Source organism: Siphateles boraxobius, unplaced genomic scaffold (assembly GCF_051911475.1).
Source record: "Siphateles boraxobius isolate OS27281-9 unplaced genomic scaffold, OSU_SipBor_1 29, whole genome shotgun sequence".
In the NCBI taxonomy this organism is placed as follows: Eukaryota; Metazoa; Chordata; class Actinopteri; order Cypriniformes; family Leuciscidae; genus Siphateles; species Siphateles boraxobius.
The window spans coordinates 10,137,819-10,154,902 of record NW_027508908.1 but is presented as its reverse complement, the minus strand read 5'-3'; the positions used below and the strand labels follow the sequence as shown (position 1 = coordinate 10,154,902).

The 17,084-nt window shown below is 36.3% G+C and overlaps 1 protein-coding gene across 2 annotated transcripts; it reads right to left on the bottom strand.

Moving 5' to 3' along the window:
* Positions 1-261: 261 nt before the first annotated feature.
* unc93b1 (unc-93 homolog B1, TLR signaling regulator) lies at positions 262-16,872 on the bottom strand. 2 transcript variants are annotated; one of them, XM_077246477.1, is made up of 14 exons: positions 16,651-16,859; positions 16,170-16,308; positions 14,918-15,059; positions 14,367-14,520; positions 13,912-14,073; positions 8,619-8,748; positions 8,295-8,388; positions 6,657-6,781; positions 4,507-4,689; positions 3,328-3,601; positions 3,064-3,182; positions 1,792-1,914; positions 847-1,108; positions 262-488 (listed from the first exon to the last, which is right to left on the bottom strand). In XM_077246477.1, the coding sequence occupies exons 2-13, from the start codon at positions 16,287-16,289 to the stop codon at positions 857-859; spliced, it is 1,878 nt and encodes a 625-aa protein (XP_077102592.1). In that variant the 5' UTR covers positions 16,290-16,308; positions 16,651-16,859; the 3' UTR covers positions 262-488; positions 847-856. The 2 variants fall into 2 exon arrangements, with proteins under 2 accessions (XP_077102592.1, XP_077102591.1); XM_077246476.1 differs by having other exon boundaries at positions 262-1,108; positions 16,651-16,872.
* Between the last annotated feature and the right edge of the window lie 212 nt (positions 16,873-17,084).

The window sequence follows — 17,084 nt, the reverse complement described above, 5'->3', positions numbered from 1 at the left end:
TTTCATTTGTGTGTGAACTATCCCTTTAATTGTTCTTACTGACTGTTTAATGTGTTTTTAAAGGGTTTTACATATTTTTGCTTTCATAGCGAGACACAGAAGCAATGGTCAAACAACTCCTTAGAGCCCATGTTTACATAAAATGCAAAGGAAAAGCAGAGCAGTGAAATGCAAAAACATGCTTTCTGTGATCAGCCCCTAAGAATATAACTGCAAAAGCACCTACATGCAATGCAAATGAAAGACAAAGACATACTGAAATACTGTACACAAACTTTAATTACATCATTTTGAATCATATTCATATTATAGCACATCATAGCTTGCTTAAAAACATTCTAAAAGCAGCATTTTAAATCTTATAATCTGTCATCGTTATTACAATATTTAACATTGGTTTTATGACATCATATATGAAAATGAAATGTACCGCTTTTTGGTTCTTCAGTTACAATGAGGAAAATAGCCATGAAGTGGATGAAGAATTTCTGCACACAAATAAAAAGGAATTAGAATTAAATACACAACTCAAGCGCATCACCTTGACCAAGTTCAAATTGGAGAATATCCATTTCTATGGCAACAAACCACCTAACCTTACAATCTATCAGCAGTTTCCTCTTTTCACTTCCCATTTCAATGAAATGCTTGTATCACTTCTACTTTTATTTATTTTTTTACTGTGGACAACTTTGACCTTAATTTTTTTAATCGGTGGCCCACACTTTTTCTTTCCAAAGAAAAAAAATTGGATTTAATAAAAAAAAGTCAGAAAACGTTTCCAATACCATTGCTTCTCTTTCAATCTGGCTATTCAGTATTTTACAACTTCCTCTCATCTTTCACCTCTCCTTTTCTAGTCCCTCATGTGTTGGACATAGTCCTCTCTCTCTCCGGCCTGCTCGTAGGCAGCGTTGTCTTGTCTTCTCCTGCGGTCCCTAACCCCGCTCCTCTCTGGTCCCGGTGAACCCTGGGAATCGCTGCCTGTATTGTTGTCCTCCACAACCAACATTCTCTCATCCTCTTCTTTCTCATCATCGTCAGCATCACTCAGATCCGTGTCTGATTCATCAGAATTTTCTTCCTCAATGTATCGGTAACCTTTGACCTTTGAGGAACGGGATAGTAATGCAAGACATTAGTAATGAGAGCGATATGGAAGTATAATAATGATGAAATCGGAAGTTTATCCACCTGTAAGAGTAGTCAAGGACAGGACTAAAAGGACAGTTTAGACACAATTTCTAATAAACATTTGTGCTTCAACAAAAATAAAACATAGTAAGTGCTTTTTTTTTTTGGTTTACAAATTGAGGATAGAGTTTACAGAACAACTGAATTCAACTTCTAACAATAACGTGAACAATATTTTTTTTCTTCTAATAAATCTCTCACAGACTCATTAAGGTCACCATGAAATCAAAATGGGGAATTCTTATTGTTTACAGAATGTTGCAGTGTTTATTATAAATTATTTATCCATGAACATAATTTTTTAATTTTTTTATTTATTAATGTGCACCTGTAATCTTTAATCAAAAACTTTAACCTCTCCTCGAAACAGCCTCTGTTCTCTTCATTTTGTGTGTGACTAATATCCTCCACATCTGACTGTAAACTTGTATTCTAATCGGACTCCATTTGGTTAGCAACACCAATAAATTCCCAAGGATGAAATCAAGTCCCGCCAAGCATATTTATTTTTCATTCCAGAAGCCATTTCACTCGAATAATCAGAAAGACAATACTACCATAACTTCCGTTTCGTGCCGACTTCAATGGCTGAGTTACCTTGTGTCGTGGACGCGGAATCCGTGGCAACCTAAACGGGATTTTCTTCGCCAGGCGACGCTCCATCTGCGCATAGCATAAAGATGCCACTATGAGAGCAAACAACAGGAGTCCGAGCTTGGCCTTGGAAAGGGACCAGAGTCATTGATTTTTAGCATTGATCAAACATTGATTTTTAATATGTAAACAAAAAATCTCCAAGGTGCAGTAACATATAATGAATTTTGTGGACAAAATCCAGTCATTTCAGTAGAAATCTGTGCGATCGGGAGTTACGCGTGAAGTTCCCCACGCAGATTTCACTCATGTTCAAGTTGGTCATGCGAATGTTGGTTTGAAACTAGCTTCTGTTTGAGTTGTACTTCTTACATCTTAAATAGACTTTTTTGGCCATGCAATGTTGCTAAAATATCGCAAATGTGACCGCACAGATAGGACTCCAGACTGCGACTAAAATGACCACCAAAATGCAACAAATAAGTGTGACAATAGTTTAATGCGGTTTCATCAAATATCATCTTATTAGAGTGTCCAATTTACAAACTAAAAATCTATTATCTAATTCCAATGGTGTAGAGATGTATGAAGCACAACTAACACAGAAATCACTTTCAAACAAAGCAGCTTTCTGTTGTTCAGCGTTGTGAATTCATATGACTGACTGAACCCGATGTGCATATCTGCAAGATATTTCGTCATCACATGAAATTCCCGATCATGTGGATTCCTATTGAAATGACTAAACAATGTCGAACAGCAGTAGATAGCCTATGTGACTGCGCCTTCCGTCAAAAAGTTTCACGGGATGGCTTTGAACTTGAATCAAACTCAGTGAATCATTCAGAATCAAGTGACTTCATCACTTAACCGCTTACTTTCATCAATCTCATTCGAAATGTAATGAACTGTAATGCATACTATGTATATACTGGCTCGTTCTCATGTGACAATGTGTAGTTAAGGGTAAGTGATCAACTTATAATAGTATTCTTAATTTTTTTAAACAAGCAGAACTATTTCGTCACAAAGTGATATTTATATGGCACAAAAACAACCAGGATCTCAAAAGTAACAACATTAATTTGAAACTTATTTATACTAAATACACTGAAATACCACTAAATCACTTCTGAACAGCCACCTTTATCAAGCGATTCTGTAATTTGTAAATTAAACAAGTAATTTTTGCACCCTATTATTTTTGTTTGACTGGCATCCTGTTACAGTAAATGCAAAGTATGCAATCAAAACCTAAAGAAATAAAGGCCTTACTCGCATAGGCAATGCAGACCAAAGGTAGACGATGAAGATGGCAATGGCCTGCCACCAGTGGTAGATGGTGTAAACAAAGTCTAGTCGCTCCTTGTCTTCATACAGCATCCCCAGCAGAACTACACACAACAATGTTATGTTAAATGTCATATCATTGATGTGATTGTAATCTAACCTCTTCCAGAATCGGTCTAGATGGCTATTTCCTGTATTTTTTTCTCCTTTCCTGTATGTTTTGAATGTATAAATCCCATTTGTACTCACTGCTCAGTCCAGTCTTGTTGAAAGCAGTGCCCAGACCCCAGAGGGCAGTGAGCACCAACAGATATGGAAGATAGCTAGGTGTTTTGGGTTGGGGCGACCAGCACATAAGGGTTATGATTAGCACAAAGTGCACGAAAGCTCCCGACAGAAGAATAACCGCCCTGGGAAAGCGCAGCAGAATCAGGGCCAGGCCCGAACAGATTGAGGATGACAAACCATACACCATAACCAACAACCACAGCTTCTCCATCCCGACCGAACACACTCCATATGACTGAGAAAGAGAGGGATTAAAAAAAGAGAAAATCTGTTTTAGGTTATGAGTGATTGTGCGCTGTTATTTTAATAGCATAATTAACCTAAATACCAGGAAAATTGGTTTACTTGCGGTTCGTAGTTGCTTAAATGGGTAGTTCACCCAAAAATGATTAGGATCTTTAAAATTAAGTTATTTTTTTAATTAAACCCGAGAGGTTTCTGTCCATCCAGGTAACCAAAGCTTAAAAGATTCAAAAAGGTCATCAAGGCGTCATAAAACAAATCCATATGAATCAAGTGGTTTAATTCAAGTCTTGTGAAGAGATACGATCACTTTATATGACAAACAGATTTAATTTAGGCTTTTATTTACATCTAAACAATGATCGACAGATACATATGGTAAACGTGGAAGTTGAACCAATGAGGTTTGTTATAGCATGTGACATCACACAAACTTCCATGTTTACCATATGTGAATTGCTCTATGTGTGTATTTATATGTGAATAAAAGCCTAAATTAAATCTGTACATCATATAAAGTGATCGTATCTCTTAAAGACTTTGATTAAGTAGCTCTACTCATTAGGGTTCATTTTATGATGCCTTTATGACCTTTTTGAATATTTTACCTGGACTTTCAATGGAGGGACAGAATCATCCCAGGGTTCTTAATAAAATTATCTTGATTTGTGTTTTTAAGATTAACCAAACTCTTATGGGTTTGGAACAACATGAGTGTAATGTAAATATTGACAGAATTTTCATTTTTGTGTGAAATAACCCTTTAATTTTGTAGAATGGCAACACAAAAAACTAAAAAATATTCAGGGCCGAGAGCTGACACTGTGTGACTTCTGGTATTCAGATTTTAACTGTATATTTGACTAACGTACAGATACACATTCTATTTTCTCTCACCAGTATGAGTCCCTGCACGGCGAACAGCACTTCAAAGCCAGAGTAGATGAAGAACGGACAGAGCAGACGGATACGGTAGTCACGTAAGTGCTTGAAGGGCAGCTGGAAGATGTTCCCCCAGCCGATGCTGCGAAGGTCAATTTCCTCTGTGGGCCGATATGCAGCTCCACACAACACCAGGAACTATTTGGGGAACATTGGAAGCACACTGTTAAAATGGTTCACTCAAAAATGAAAAATCTAATACCATGTGATTACTTTGTGTGAGGAACATACCAAAATATATTTTGCTGATATCAAACGAGGGCAAGATTTAACGTTAACTTAATTCAGGGTTATTATAGTTAACTTAAAATTGATTTATAAAATTTTATCAATCAGTTGAATGTATATTTTTTATGGTTTTAGTTTATTTTATTTCAGCTAGTTCCCAAGGCAAATTTTCCTAATTAAAATTCTTAAAAACTATATAAAAATATTAAAAAAACTAATAAAAATGACAAAAACACAAAACAAAATGACTAAAACTTTTTTTTAATTAAATGGAACGGATACAAATAAAAACTAATTTAATATATTAATAATAAAAAATACAATCCCAATGATACTAAAATAAAACAGACTTAATTTAAATTAATGTCAAAAGTTATAAATTCAAAACCAAACATAATTGATGTCAAACCAGATTTGATGCATCTAGTGCTGCTACAGTACATTTGATTTGAAAGCTACTTTGGGCACTCCAGCGGTTAAAAACAAAACGGCATGTTTTTTGAGGAAAAACATTGTTTTGGTTGCGCTTTGGCTCTGTGTGACTGTGCGGATGAATATGGTTATCCTACTGCTCATAAAACATTCAATACTAAAATATATCCAGTTTAGATGGAAAGGATCTCAAGCTGACTAGCTGACTTACCGTAGCTATACCCATTAATAGACTCGGTACTTATTTGAAAATAAATTCCAGCACAGCGCTACAACAACCATCATGAAATGACCCTTCACAATAGATAATGCTTTACAATGAACTCTGTTAGAGAGCTACATATGGGAGTTTAGGGTATGTGTTCAGTAAAATACCTTACTCGCCTGTTAATAAAAGCGCCATTTCCGCGACGCTTTTACAACATTTCAAATCCCTCAGTTCTCGTCATCTCCGAAAAGCCAAACTAATGTTGATTCTGGTTTTATCACGAGCTCTGTCACGTTCTCTTTTTGCCAGCAGACTCGCCTCTGTTCTGCGGTTTTTATTTTTTTTAACTGGTGATTCCCCGAAGGTTGGAGATTTAGCTGGTCCATGTCAAGCTTTCTCGCTCGTTGAGACAACTAACCTATGAAGCCGAAGCACCTTTTCTCTATTTAGGGATGTGACGAAACATACACGAACGAGTGATGCAAGTACACAGTTTCGCATGTAAAACATCCCGCTTGGTCTAAAATATAAATACTTATAATAGCACTACAATAGTGAGTCAGGGTGATGGTGTATTGAATAATTTAAATTTTGTTAATATATAAAAAAAACAGTTACATAGTGTACCTTTTATTGAACAATGATCAAATTTCAGTTTGTTCACCCCACAAAGATTTGGAATATAGTGCATGCGTCATTTTGTCAATTTGGAGCTTGATTGTCATTGACTCGTTCACTTTCACTACATGGAAACTATTCATAAAGAAAAGAAAATCAGTCACACTTTTTTTAAGGTGTCCTTGTTACAGTGTAATTAAACAAATAAGTACTGAGTAATATTAATTAACAATATGTACTTTAGGGTTAAGATTTGGTTGTGTTAGTTGCTTGTAATTATGCATAATTTACTGTTTTACTACAGTAATAAAGTCAAGTGTTACCAGAAAATCTTATGGATTCTTTTGAATAACTTAAGGCTAAATAAAAGATTTTTATTTCTAAGGAAAGACATTCCTTTTTTTTTATCTGTATTTACTCAACAACAAAAAAAGGCCTCAAACTTTGGCTCAATTTCAAATGTCTATGTGAGAGGACTATCAAGGTCAAACTGTTGTTGGCTATAAACTGTATCTAGGGTTTTACTCACTGATTTAGTCCTAATTTTTGGGGGGTATTTAAGATGATGCTGAGAATAGAGACATCATAATAGTGATAATAATGAAAATAATAGTCTTACAATAAGCATGGCAAGGAAGGCTGCTCCCATGAGCACACTCTCCACCTCGATGAGCAGCAAAGAGCGAGGCAAACTGCGCAAAACTGTCTTATTGAAATTCTCTATCACGCCTTTCCCACTAGCTCCTGAGAGAGAGAGAGAGAGAGAGAGAGAGAGAGAGAGAGAGAGAGAGAGAGAGAGAGAGAGAGAGAGAGAGAGAGAGAGAGAGAGAGAGAGAGGATAAGATGAGATAAGAGATAAATAATGTATCTAACAAGACTGCAAATGTTTTAAACTAAAGTTTAGTCTGGATGAATAAAGTTTAATAGACTTCAGGCTGCTTCGTTCAGGTTTCAGGTTCACTATACAATAATGGCAAGTGGTTGACTTTCCACATTTAGCAGTGCTGCTGGTGATGTGGAGGGATTGGCTATTTTGCTATTTCAAATACTGGTTTAAAAAAAAAAGGCTTATCGTCATCTCTGCTGAGAGCCAGGAAGAGCCAGACATACATTGAAGAGCAGATGTGCTGACGCCATGGTTTGCAGCAAGTCAGAAGTGTGAAGTTTCTAATTGCCAAATGACTGATTTTTTCCCATCAGATCCAACTGTCTGTAAATATTCTTGACACATTCGATTTTATTTTGAAATATATGTTCTCATTATCAACACATGAAACTAACACATATTCAAGATGGTTTTGATAAGATTTTTAAATTGTTTTTTTTTACTTGACTGAAGTGAATTTAAGGAATGTAAATATTGGCAGTTCACTCACTTTATTTTAGGCCATATTTAACATAATATATTAATTTAATTGATGAACAATGCTGAAAATTTTTTTATCATGGTTTCCACAAAAATATTAAGCAGCACCATATCAGCAAAATAAAATGATTTCTGAAGGATCATGCAACACTGAATACTGTATAAATAAAGTAATAATGCAGCTTTGCCATCACAGGAATAAATTACATTTTAAAACTGATTCAAATAATAAAAAAAAACATCTTTAAAATTATAACAATATTTCACAATACTGTTTTTTGATCGAGTAAATGCAGTCATGGTGAGCTTCTGTAAAAACCCTTACATAATCGCACTGACAAACTTTTGAATGGCAGTGTATAAATAAATAGCACTTGGTATGATAATTTGTTATGTAATTCATACATTTATAAGAATTGGCTGATGTGTCAATTCTTTTTGGGGCCACCGCACATGGAGATTGATCTTTTTCTGTCACTGAGTTACTCATTTTCAAGTCTTGTAGAGCTGGTGTTCAAACAACAGCTGTTGAGGTGAGATATTGTCTTTCCACAGTGTCAAAGTTTTTCTTGCTTTTAAGTTTTGCTGCTCCCTTATAAATATATCTATCTATCTATACCTTAAGCTGGGTGCGGTAGTTTCATAGATTCTTTTTTATAGGTATAACTTCCAGAATTATCCAACAAAAGGACTCAAAGTTTTAAAAATCTTAGTTACTTTATAAAGTTTTTTTTTTTGGCTGTTCTAGTTCTACATGACTTATTCTACATGAATCAAGCATGTCAAAACTCCACAAAAGGACATGAGAACTAATACTATGCAAATACTGAGCACCTAAAATGTCAGCGTTTCAAGCTAAAATGAGGACACCATTGAGAGAGACGACTTTACCACACTGTGTGACTTTGAAGAGCGTGTGATTGTAATCATTCAGATAGTTATTGAGGAACAGCACCATCGGGAACTCGGCAAACACGAAACTCAGCTGTAGGGAGAGAAGAGAGACAGAGAGTGAACTATAAATAACTGCATGTTAATGCACAAACCCACATATGCAGCCAGCATCTGACACACACACACACACACGCAGCTGTGAATACACACAAATACTTTAGTTATGATGGCAAACATAACTAATCACAGGCTAACCATTACTGCTTACAGCATTACAGTCCACATTTTAAGAGTGCCTTGAAACTGCTTATCTTAACTCACATGGAAAACAATGTAGAAGACGGACTGGAAAATGATGATGTAAGGATGGAAGGCTCCTTTGGGGGGCTTCTTCTGCTCCTGGACATGTTCGTCCTTATAGTTCACATACTCATAGTACTGCTGGGCCATTCTGATAAGCACACGGGTGGGAAGTTAGATACAAATAGATGTATAACTGAGTAGTGAGCTTTTTCTTAGAACATGTGAGGAGCTAAGAACTGCTAGCTAAATAATCTGAAAAATAATGACCAATCAGGTTTCCTAAATACTTCCAGTTTACCAACTTGGTTGATTTGATGTTGGAAATCAACCTACAAATGGCTTACAGTAACTGCTAAAACTAGGATCATTTTTTGTTTGAAAATATTACACACAGCTAAGGATTCACTAGTTTTATGGAGAAAAATGGAGCGAAACTGGAAGAAAACAAAACTAGAGGTATTTCGCATATCATGGAAGGAGAGCTCGATTGCATACAGAGGCCTTAAAAACGGCTAGATCTGCTTATTTTTCAACCCTATTAGAAGAAAATAAACAAAACCCTAGGTATTTATTCGAAACAGTTGCTAAACTGACGAAAAATAAAGTTTCAAGCCCAGAAGTTTGCAAGCAGCACAGCAGTAATGACTTTATGACCTTCTGCACTTATAAGATTGATAATATCAGGAAAAAAATTATAACTACGCAACCATCTACTACAGCATCGCATCAGACAGTGTAGTGTAGTCTCACTGACGAAAAATTAAATTCATTCATTGCTATAGGAGAGGAAGAATTTTCTAAACTCATTAAATCATCTAAATCGACAACATGTATGTTAGACCCTATACTGACTAAACTATTGAAAGAGATGCTTCCAGAGGTCATATATCCTCTTCTCAATATCATTAATTCATCTTTGTCATTAGGATACGTACCGAAAACTTTTAAACTGGCTATGATTAAACCGCTTGTTAAAAAACCGAAACTTGAGCCTACAGAATTAGTCCAATTACAGGCCGATCTCGAATCTACCTTTTCTGTCAAAGATACTAGAAAAGTCAGTATCCTCACAACTATGTACCTTTTTAGAAAGAAATGATATCTGCAAGGATTTTCAGTCAGGATTTAGACAGTGTCACAGTACTGAGACAGCTCTCAGAGTCACAAATTATTTGCTCGTATCATCCGATCGTGGTTGTATCTCTCTATTAGCGTTACTCGATCTTAGTGCTCCATTTGATACTATTGACCACAACATTCTCTTAAATAGACTAGAAAACTATGTTGGCATTAGTGGAATTGCATTAGCATGGTTTAAATCATACTTATCTGACCGTTATCAGTTTGTAGCTGTAAATGAAGAGATGTCTTATCGATCAAAAGTTCAGTATGGCGTACCACAAGGCTCAGTACTAGGACCGTTGCTGTTCACTCTGTACATGCTACCCTTAGGAGATATTGTTAGTAAGCATGGCATTAGTTTTCACTGTTATGCTGATGATACTCAGCTCTATATTTCTTTAAGCCCTGACAAAACTTACCAATTCACCAAATTAACGGAATGCATAGCTGATATAAAAAATTGGATGACTAGTAATTTTCTACTACTTAATTCTGAAAAAACAGAGATTCTAATTATTGGACAAAAAACTTCCTCACGTAATAACCTGGAATACTGTCTAACACTTGATGGCTGCTCTGTCAAGTCCTCGTCGTCGGTTAGGAACCTGGGTGTGCTCTTTGATAGCAATCTTTCATTTGAAAGTCACGTGAATAGTATCTGTAAAACCGCATTTTTCCATCTAAAAAATATATCTAAATTACGTCATATGCTCTCAATGACAAATGCAGAACAATTAGTTCATGCGTTCATGACATCAAGCATGATTATTGTAATGCTCTAATGGGTGGTTGCCCTGCACGCTTAATAAACAAACTACAGTTGGTCCAAAACGCAGCCGCTAGAGTTCTTACCAGAACCAGGAAGTATGACCATATTAGCCCGGTGCTGTCAACACTGCATTGGCTCCCTATTAAACATTGTATACATTTTAAAATATTGCTGATTACTTACAAAGCACTAAATGGTTTAGCTCCCAGTACTTGAGCGAGCTCATAACCCATTATACTCCTTCACGTCTATTGCGATCTCAAAATTCTGGCCAGTTGATAATACCTAGAATATCTAAATCGACTGCTGGCGCTAGAATCCTTTTCCTATTTAGCACCAAAACTTTGGAAAAATCTTCCTAACATTGTCTGGGAAGCAGACAGTCTGTCACATTATAGACTTTTATAATTCAATGTTAGGCTGCATAGTTTAGATCAGCCGGAACCGGGAACACTTCCCATAAATCCTGATGTACTTTGTACATCATAAGAAGGATGGCGTCTACACTAATATTAGTCTCTCTGTTTATCCAAGGTTTACCGCAGTCCGCCGGATCCAGGCCGTATCCGGATCTGATGAAGGACCTGAGCATGGACACAATGACAACGCAGTCCTGAAGTGTCAACTAGTCTCTCCCTTGTGAAGGTCTCCTTCCCTTTACCTCTCTACTAATAAAAACGTTGTCGGGATAATTCCGATTCACGTGGCTATGTGGAAGCGATAAAATATTCTCAGAGCCACCAGACACTGTTTTATGCAAATGAATGTCTGGATCGCATTAAATAATTTTCTGTTAGAACGGTGTTGTGTTAGCAACACCTAAGTTAATAACTAATGATCGTTGCGACGGAAGTGAATCAATCAAAACTAACTTTAGCTGGACAATAACTTTATTCTAGAGCTTCTGTAAAGCCAAAAACAATCTCTGTTACTGTAATTTCCTATTATCACTGTAAAGCTGCTTTGAAACAGTCCATATTGTTAAAAGCGCTATATACAGGTCCTTCTCAAAAAATTTGCATATTGTGATAAAGTTCATTATTTTCCATAATGTAATGATAAAAATTAAACGTTCATATATTTTAGATTCATTGCACACCAACTGAAATATTTCAGGTCTTTTATTGTTTTAATACTGATGATTTTGGCATACAGCTCATGAAAACCCAAAATTCCTATCTCAAAAAATTAGCATATTTCATCCGACCAATAAAATAAGTGTTTTTAATACAAAAAAAGTCAACCTTCAAATAATCATGTTCAATTATGTACTCAATACTTGGTCTGGAATCCTTTTGCAGAAATGACTGCTTCAATGCGGCGTGGCATGGAGGCAATCAGCCTGTGGCACTGCTGAGGTGTTAAGGAGGCCCAGGATGCTTCAATAGCGGCCTTAAACTCATCCAGAGTGTTGGGTCTTGCGTCTCTCAACTTTCTCTTCACAATATCCCACAGATTCTCTATGGGGTTCAGGTCAGGAGAGTTGGCAGGCCAATTGAGCACAGTAATACCATGGTCAGTAAACCATTTACCAGTGGTTTTGGCACTGTGAGCAGGTGCCAGGTCGTGCTGAAAAATGAAATCAGATGGAAGCATGAAGTGCTCCAAAATCTCCTGATAGCTAGCTGCATTGACCCTGCCCTTGATAAAACACAGTGGACCAACACCAGCAGCTGACATGGCACCCCAGACCATCACTGACTGGGTACTTGACACTGGACTTCAGGCATTTTGGCATTTCCTTCTCCCCAGTCTTCCTCCAGACTCTGGCACCTTGATTTCCGAATGACATGCAAAATTTGCTTTCATCCGAAAAAAGTACTTTGGACCACTGAGCAACAGTCCAGTGCTGCTTCTCTGTAGCCCAGGTCAGGCGCTTCTGCCGCTTTTTCTGGTTCAAAAGTGGCTTGACCTGGGGAATGCGGTACCTGTAGCCCATTTCCTGCACACGCCTGTGCACGGTGGCTCTGGATGTTTCTACTCCAGACTCAGTCCACTGCTTCCGCAGGTCTCCCAAGGTCTGGAATCGGTCCTTCTCCACAATCTCCCTCAGGGTCCGGTCACCTCTTCTCGTTGTGCAGCGTTTTTTGCCACACTTTTTCCTTCCCACAGACTTCCCACTGAGGTGCCTTGATACAGCACTCTGGGAACAGCCTATTTGTTCAGACATTTCTTTCTGTGTCTTACCCTCTTGCTTGAGGGTGTCAATGATGGCCTTCTGTACAGCAGTCAGGTCGGAAGTCTTACCCATGATTGCGGTTTTGAGTAATGAAACAGGCTGGGAGTTTTTAAAAGCCTCAGGAGTCTTTTGCAGGTGTTTAGAGTTAATTAGTTGATTCAGATGATTAGGTTAATAGCTCGTTTAGAGACCCTTTTCATGATATGCTAATTTTTTGAGATAGGAATTTTGGGTTTTCATGAGCTGTATGCCAAAATCATCAGTATTAAAACAATAAAAGACCTGAAATATTTCAGTTGGTGTGCAATGAATCTAAAATATATGAAAGTTTAATTTTTATCATTACATTATGGAAAATAATTAACTTTATCACAATATGCTAATTTTTTGAGAAGGACCTGTAAATGAAGGTGACTTGACTTATAATTCTGCCCGATACCAATAAACAAATACCAGTAATTATTTTCATGTTATGGCCAGTAACCACAAAATATATATACACAATATCAACTTAAAGAGGCGCATTTTAAAAATGTCTAATATTTGCCAATAATTAATATGGTAACAATAAATCATCCATCACAGCTGCACCTTCAGTTTTGCGTTATTTTGCAATATTATGCTAAATGAATTAGTGCAATATTAAGTAGTAAAATAAAGTACTCTAAATGCCTAAAAACATGCTTAAAATTATTGACATATACAAACAGTACCGTTCAAAATTTTGGGGTTGGTAAGATTGTTTAATGTTTTTGAAAGAAGTCTCTTCTGCTCACCAAATTTGTTAATCAAAAATACAATAAAATGGTAATATTGCAAAATATTTTTACAATTTAAAACAGCTGTTTTCAATTTTAATATATTTAAAAATGTATTTCAATCATGTGAAGGAAAAGATAAATTTTTAGCATCATTACTCCAGTCTTCAGTGTCACAAGGTCCTTCAGAAATCATTCTAATATGCTGATTTGAAGCTTACAAAACATTTCTTTATATTATTATCAATTTTGACATTGTTCTGTTTAATATAGAATTTTCTTTCAGGATTCTTTGATTAATAAAAAGTTCAAAAGACCAGCATTTATTTGAAATAGAAATCTTTTGTCACATTATAAATATTTTTTTACTGTCACTTTTGATCAATTTAAAGCATCCTTGCTTAATATAAGTACTAATTTCTTCCAAAAATAAATTATTTTGAATGCTGGTGTGATCTACGCACTGCTTTTGAACACCCTCACCTGGTAATGTAGTTTCCCAAGGATGCCCACAGCGGAACAATGACAACACCAATGGCCACAGCTGATGGTACAAGAGTGTAGTATCGCTCCCAGTAATTGGTTGAAACAAAAAGAGCATAGATGCCTGAAGCTAGGAACATCATCCATTTCGTCCCCAGAAATCTGAGGAAGAAATTGAGAAACAAACCTCAATTAAAAGTGAAAGAGTGGCTGCACTGGACTGTAATTATCAAAAGTCATTTTTAGTTTACACCATGGGTGTGAGAAGACCTTTGGTGCCAAAACTGCTCAAGCATTAAGTGGACAGTAGATGAAGAAGTGCTGCTAATAACAGTGTTGGTGGGTGACAAACAAACATCCAGAGAACCAAACTAAATGAGAAAAGCGGAATAATGTAGTTTGCATACACTAACAATATACAGGTCAGAAAACACTAACAACAGTCAGCATGCTACCTAATGAGCACCGGTGTGTAGAGCAAGCCGACGATAGGCGTAACGTTGATGCCCATCAGCATTTTGTTGTCGATATCCTCCAGCCCTAAGGTGCCATACTTGACCTCTCGGTACGTCTCATCGTAGTGCAGAATTAACTGCATCTGTAACAGACCTACAGAGAAACAATCTGTGAAAAAACAGGCACAACATTCCCAAATCCTCCTTTTACTTATGGCATGTGACGAGATTTGTCAGCTGTTCCTCAATTTCACAGTCTCAGACCAAATGAGACATCTTTGAGCGTGTTTATGCCAATTAACTTGCTAAAAAAGACAGATGAGTGAAGAGTCACTCAAGTATGCCATCCACAAAGCATGTCATATTCATTGGAACTGCATGGAAGCAGACAGTGCATAATAAAATCCCACTGAGACGTAGAGTCCTACTCAATGTCGTATTTACAGTAGAATCTTTTTATAAAACCGCGCACGCAGACTTTGAGGAGTATGAGGTCATCGTTGGACTGAATCATACTGTGTGCCTGTGGTGTGTGATGCGCAATGGCTGACCCATGTAAACACTGTAGATGATCATTCCTCCGCAACTGGCCCCCACCACGTTCTTCACTACACCCAGCCTCTTTCGTCTGTAGTACTTGCGCTCCTCCTCCTCCTCATCGTAGTCAGGATGTGGGCCGAGAAACTCCTCCACCTGTTAGTAGAGGAAAGGGCCAAAAGTCAGAGACCACAGTGAAAATTCTTCTTTTCATTTAGACTTGGAGATAAACAAAGTGTCAGGGTTTTGTTAAAGTTAAACAGAGAAAAGCTTTGATGGAAAGTGAAGATTTAGCACATTTATGACATTGACCAGTTTTATATTCAACTTTTTACTCAAGTTGTTTTTGATAATATATAGTACCGTTCAAATGTTTGGGCTCAGTAAAATTAAAACTTAAAGATGCATTAAATGATCTAAAGTGTCATTTATAATGTAACAATACATTATATTACTATAACTATAATAATATTATTTCCAATAACTGCTGTTCTTTTGAACTTTTTATTCATTAAAGAATCCTGGGAAAAAAATGTATGATGGTTTACACAAAAATATTAATCAGCACAACTGTTTTCAACATTGATAATAATAATAATAATAATAAATGTTTCTTGGGCAGAAAATCTGTATATTAGAATTATTTCAGAAGCAACATGTGACACTGAAGACTGGAGTAATGATGCTGAAAATTCAGCTTTGCCATCACAGGAATAAATTACATTTTAAAAAAGATTCAAATAGATTAGAAAATGTATTTTAAATTGTAATAATATTTCACAGTATCACTGTTTTTACTGCATTTAAAAATATATAATAATAATAATAATAATGTATATATATATATATTCCAAACTTTTGACCAGTAGTGTAAATGTTTTAATTCTGTTTGATTCAATCATTTGTAAAGAAAAACACTGTAATAAATATATAAGAATAATATTTAGTATCCTAGACATAAAATTATATTAAAATAAACTAATTCAATTAAAAGACGTACAGCGTGTAAAATAACATAATATTTCATATTCTATTACCCTCTAAACAACTGTTGCTTTGATTGAAGAACACTTTTCTTGAAACTTCTAGAATCATTAAAATGACCAGAGGTTAAAACTTAATTATCTAATCTGTTGATTCTTTTCTCCTTACAAAAAGTTTCAAGACGTCTTGTCGTCATTACAGCAAAAAGTACCAGAACAAATATCATGCTACACAGCCTACATGGCATGCTACATGTCATATAAAGTCTCGAGCTTACGCTACCTGTCCCTGTATGTTTCCTTCAGGACCGGGCAGCTGCACTTGATCATCTCCACCAGCAGGGGGCGCGTCGTTGACTTCAGCCTCGCTGTACACGTTGTCTTCAGTGGTCACTGCTGCCATCTGGCGGCCGCACTGCTCTCTAACCACAAGAGAGATGCAGGATAGGGAGATCATTGATAATGACGATTTCAAAAATACAACAAATCAAAATAAATGTAGGTGAAACAAAGAGAGAGAAAATTTTTACATTTTGCGCTTGTATGGCTGTGTTATATAAAGTAATGCATACATCTATTCTTGGAGGTAATAAAAAAACGAGGTTTGGGGTCGGAAAATATAAAACAAGTGTACAAAACCAGTTCATTCGATGTCAACACCGCTACATTTTAAAACATTTAGCAGTATAGGTAATGTTGTATGCAATGAAGCTTGACGATGCCGTAGTGCGAAGCAAACATTAACTAAAAAGCAAATAACTCACCACACTGGTAGGGATGAACTTCGCTACAACGACAAACTCTGCAACGTCTTTTAAATGATTAAACTCAACGTTAAGAAACTTATATCGAGCCTTTAATAAAACTTTCCCCTTTGAAACAGGTGCGTGCGGGTTTTATTAAGAAAACAGAGAAGGAAATGAAAGTCTTCTCCTTAGTTCCCCATTTTCTTAAAGGGATAGTGCTTCGATATGTCGGCTATCAGTATTACACAAGCAAATTGGAAGACAGCCTGTTTGTATTCTCTTGCACAATGTCTGTGAAAGGAAATAAATGAGGAAAAGATAATATTTCTATCAACATACCAAACTAATTTGCATATGCGGTCTCATTTTTAATATACAATGAGAAAGCTTGAAATAAAAGTGCTCTTAGTTGGAAGTAGGACCATAACTTAAAAAACGATCTTGCCAGAAGT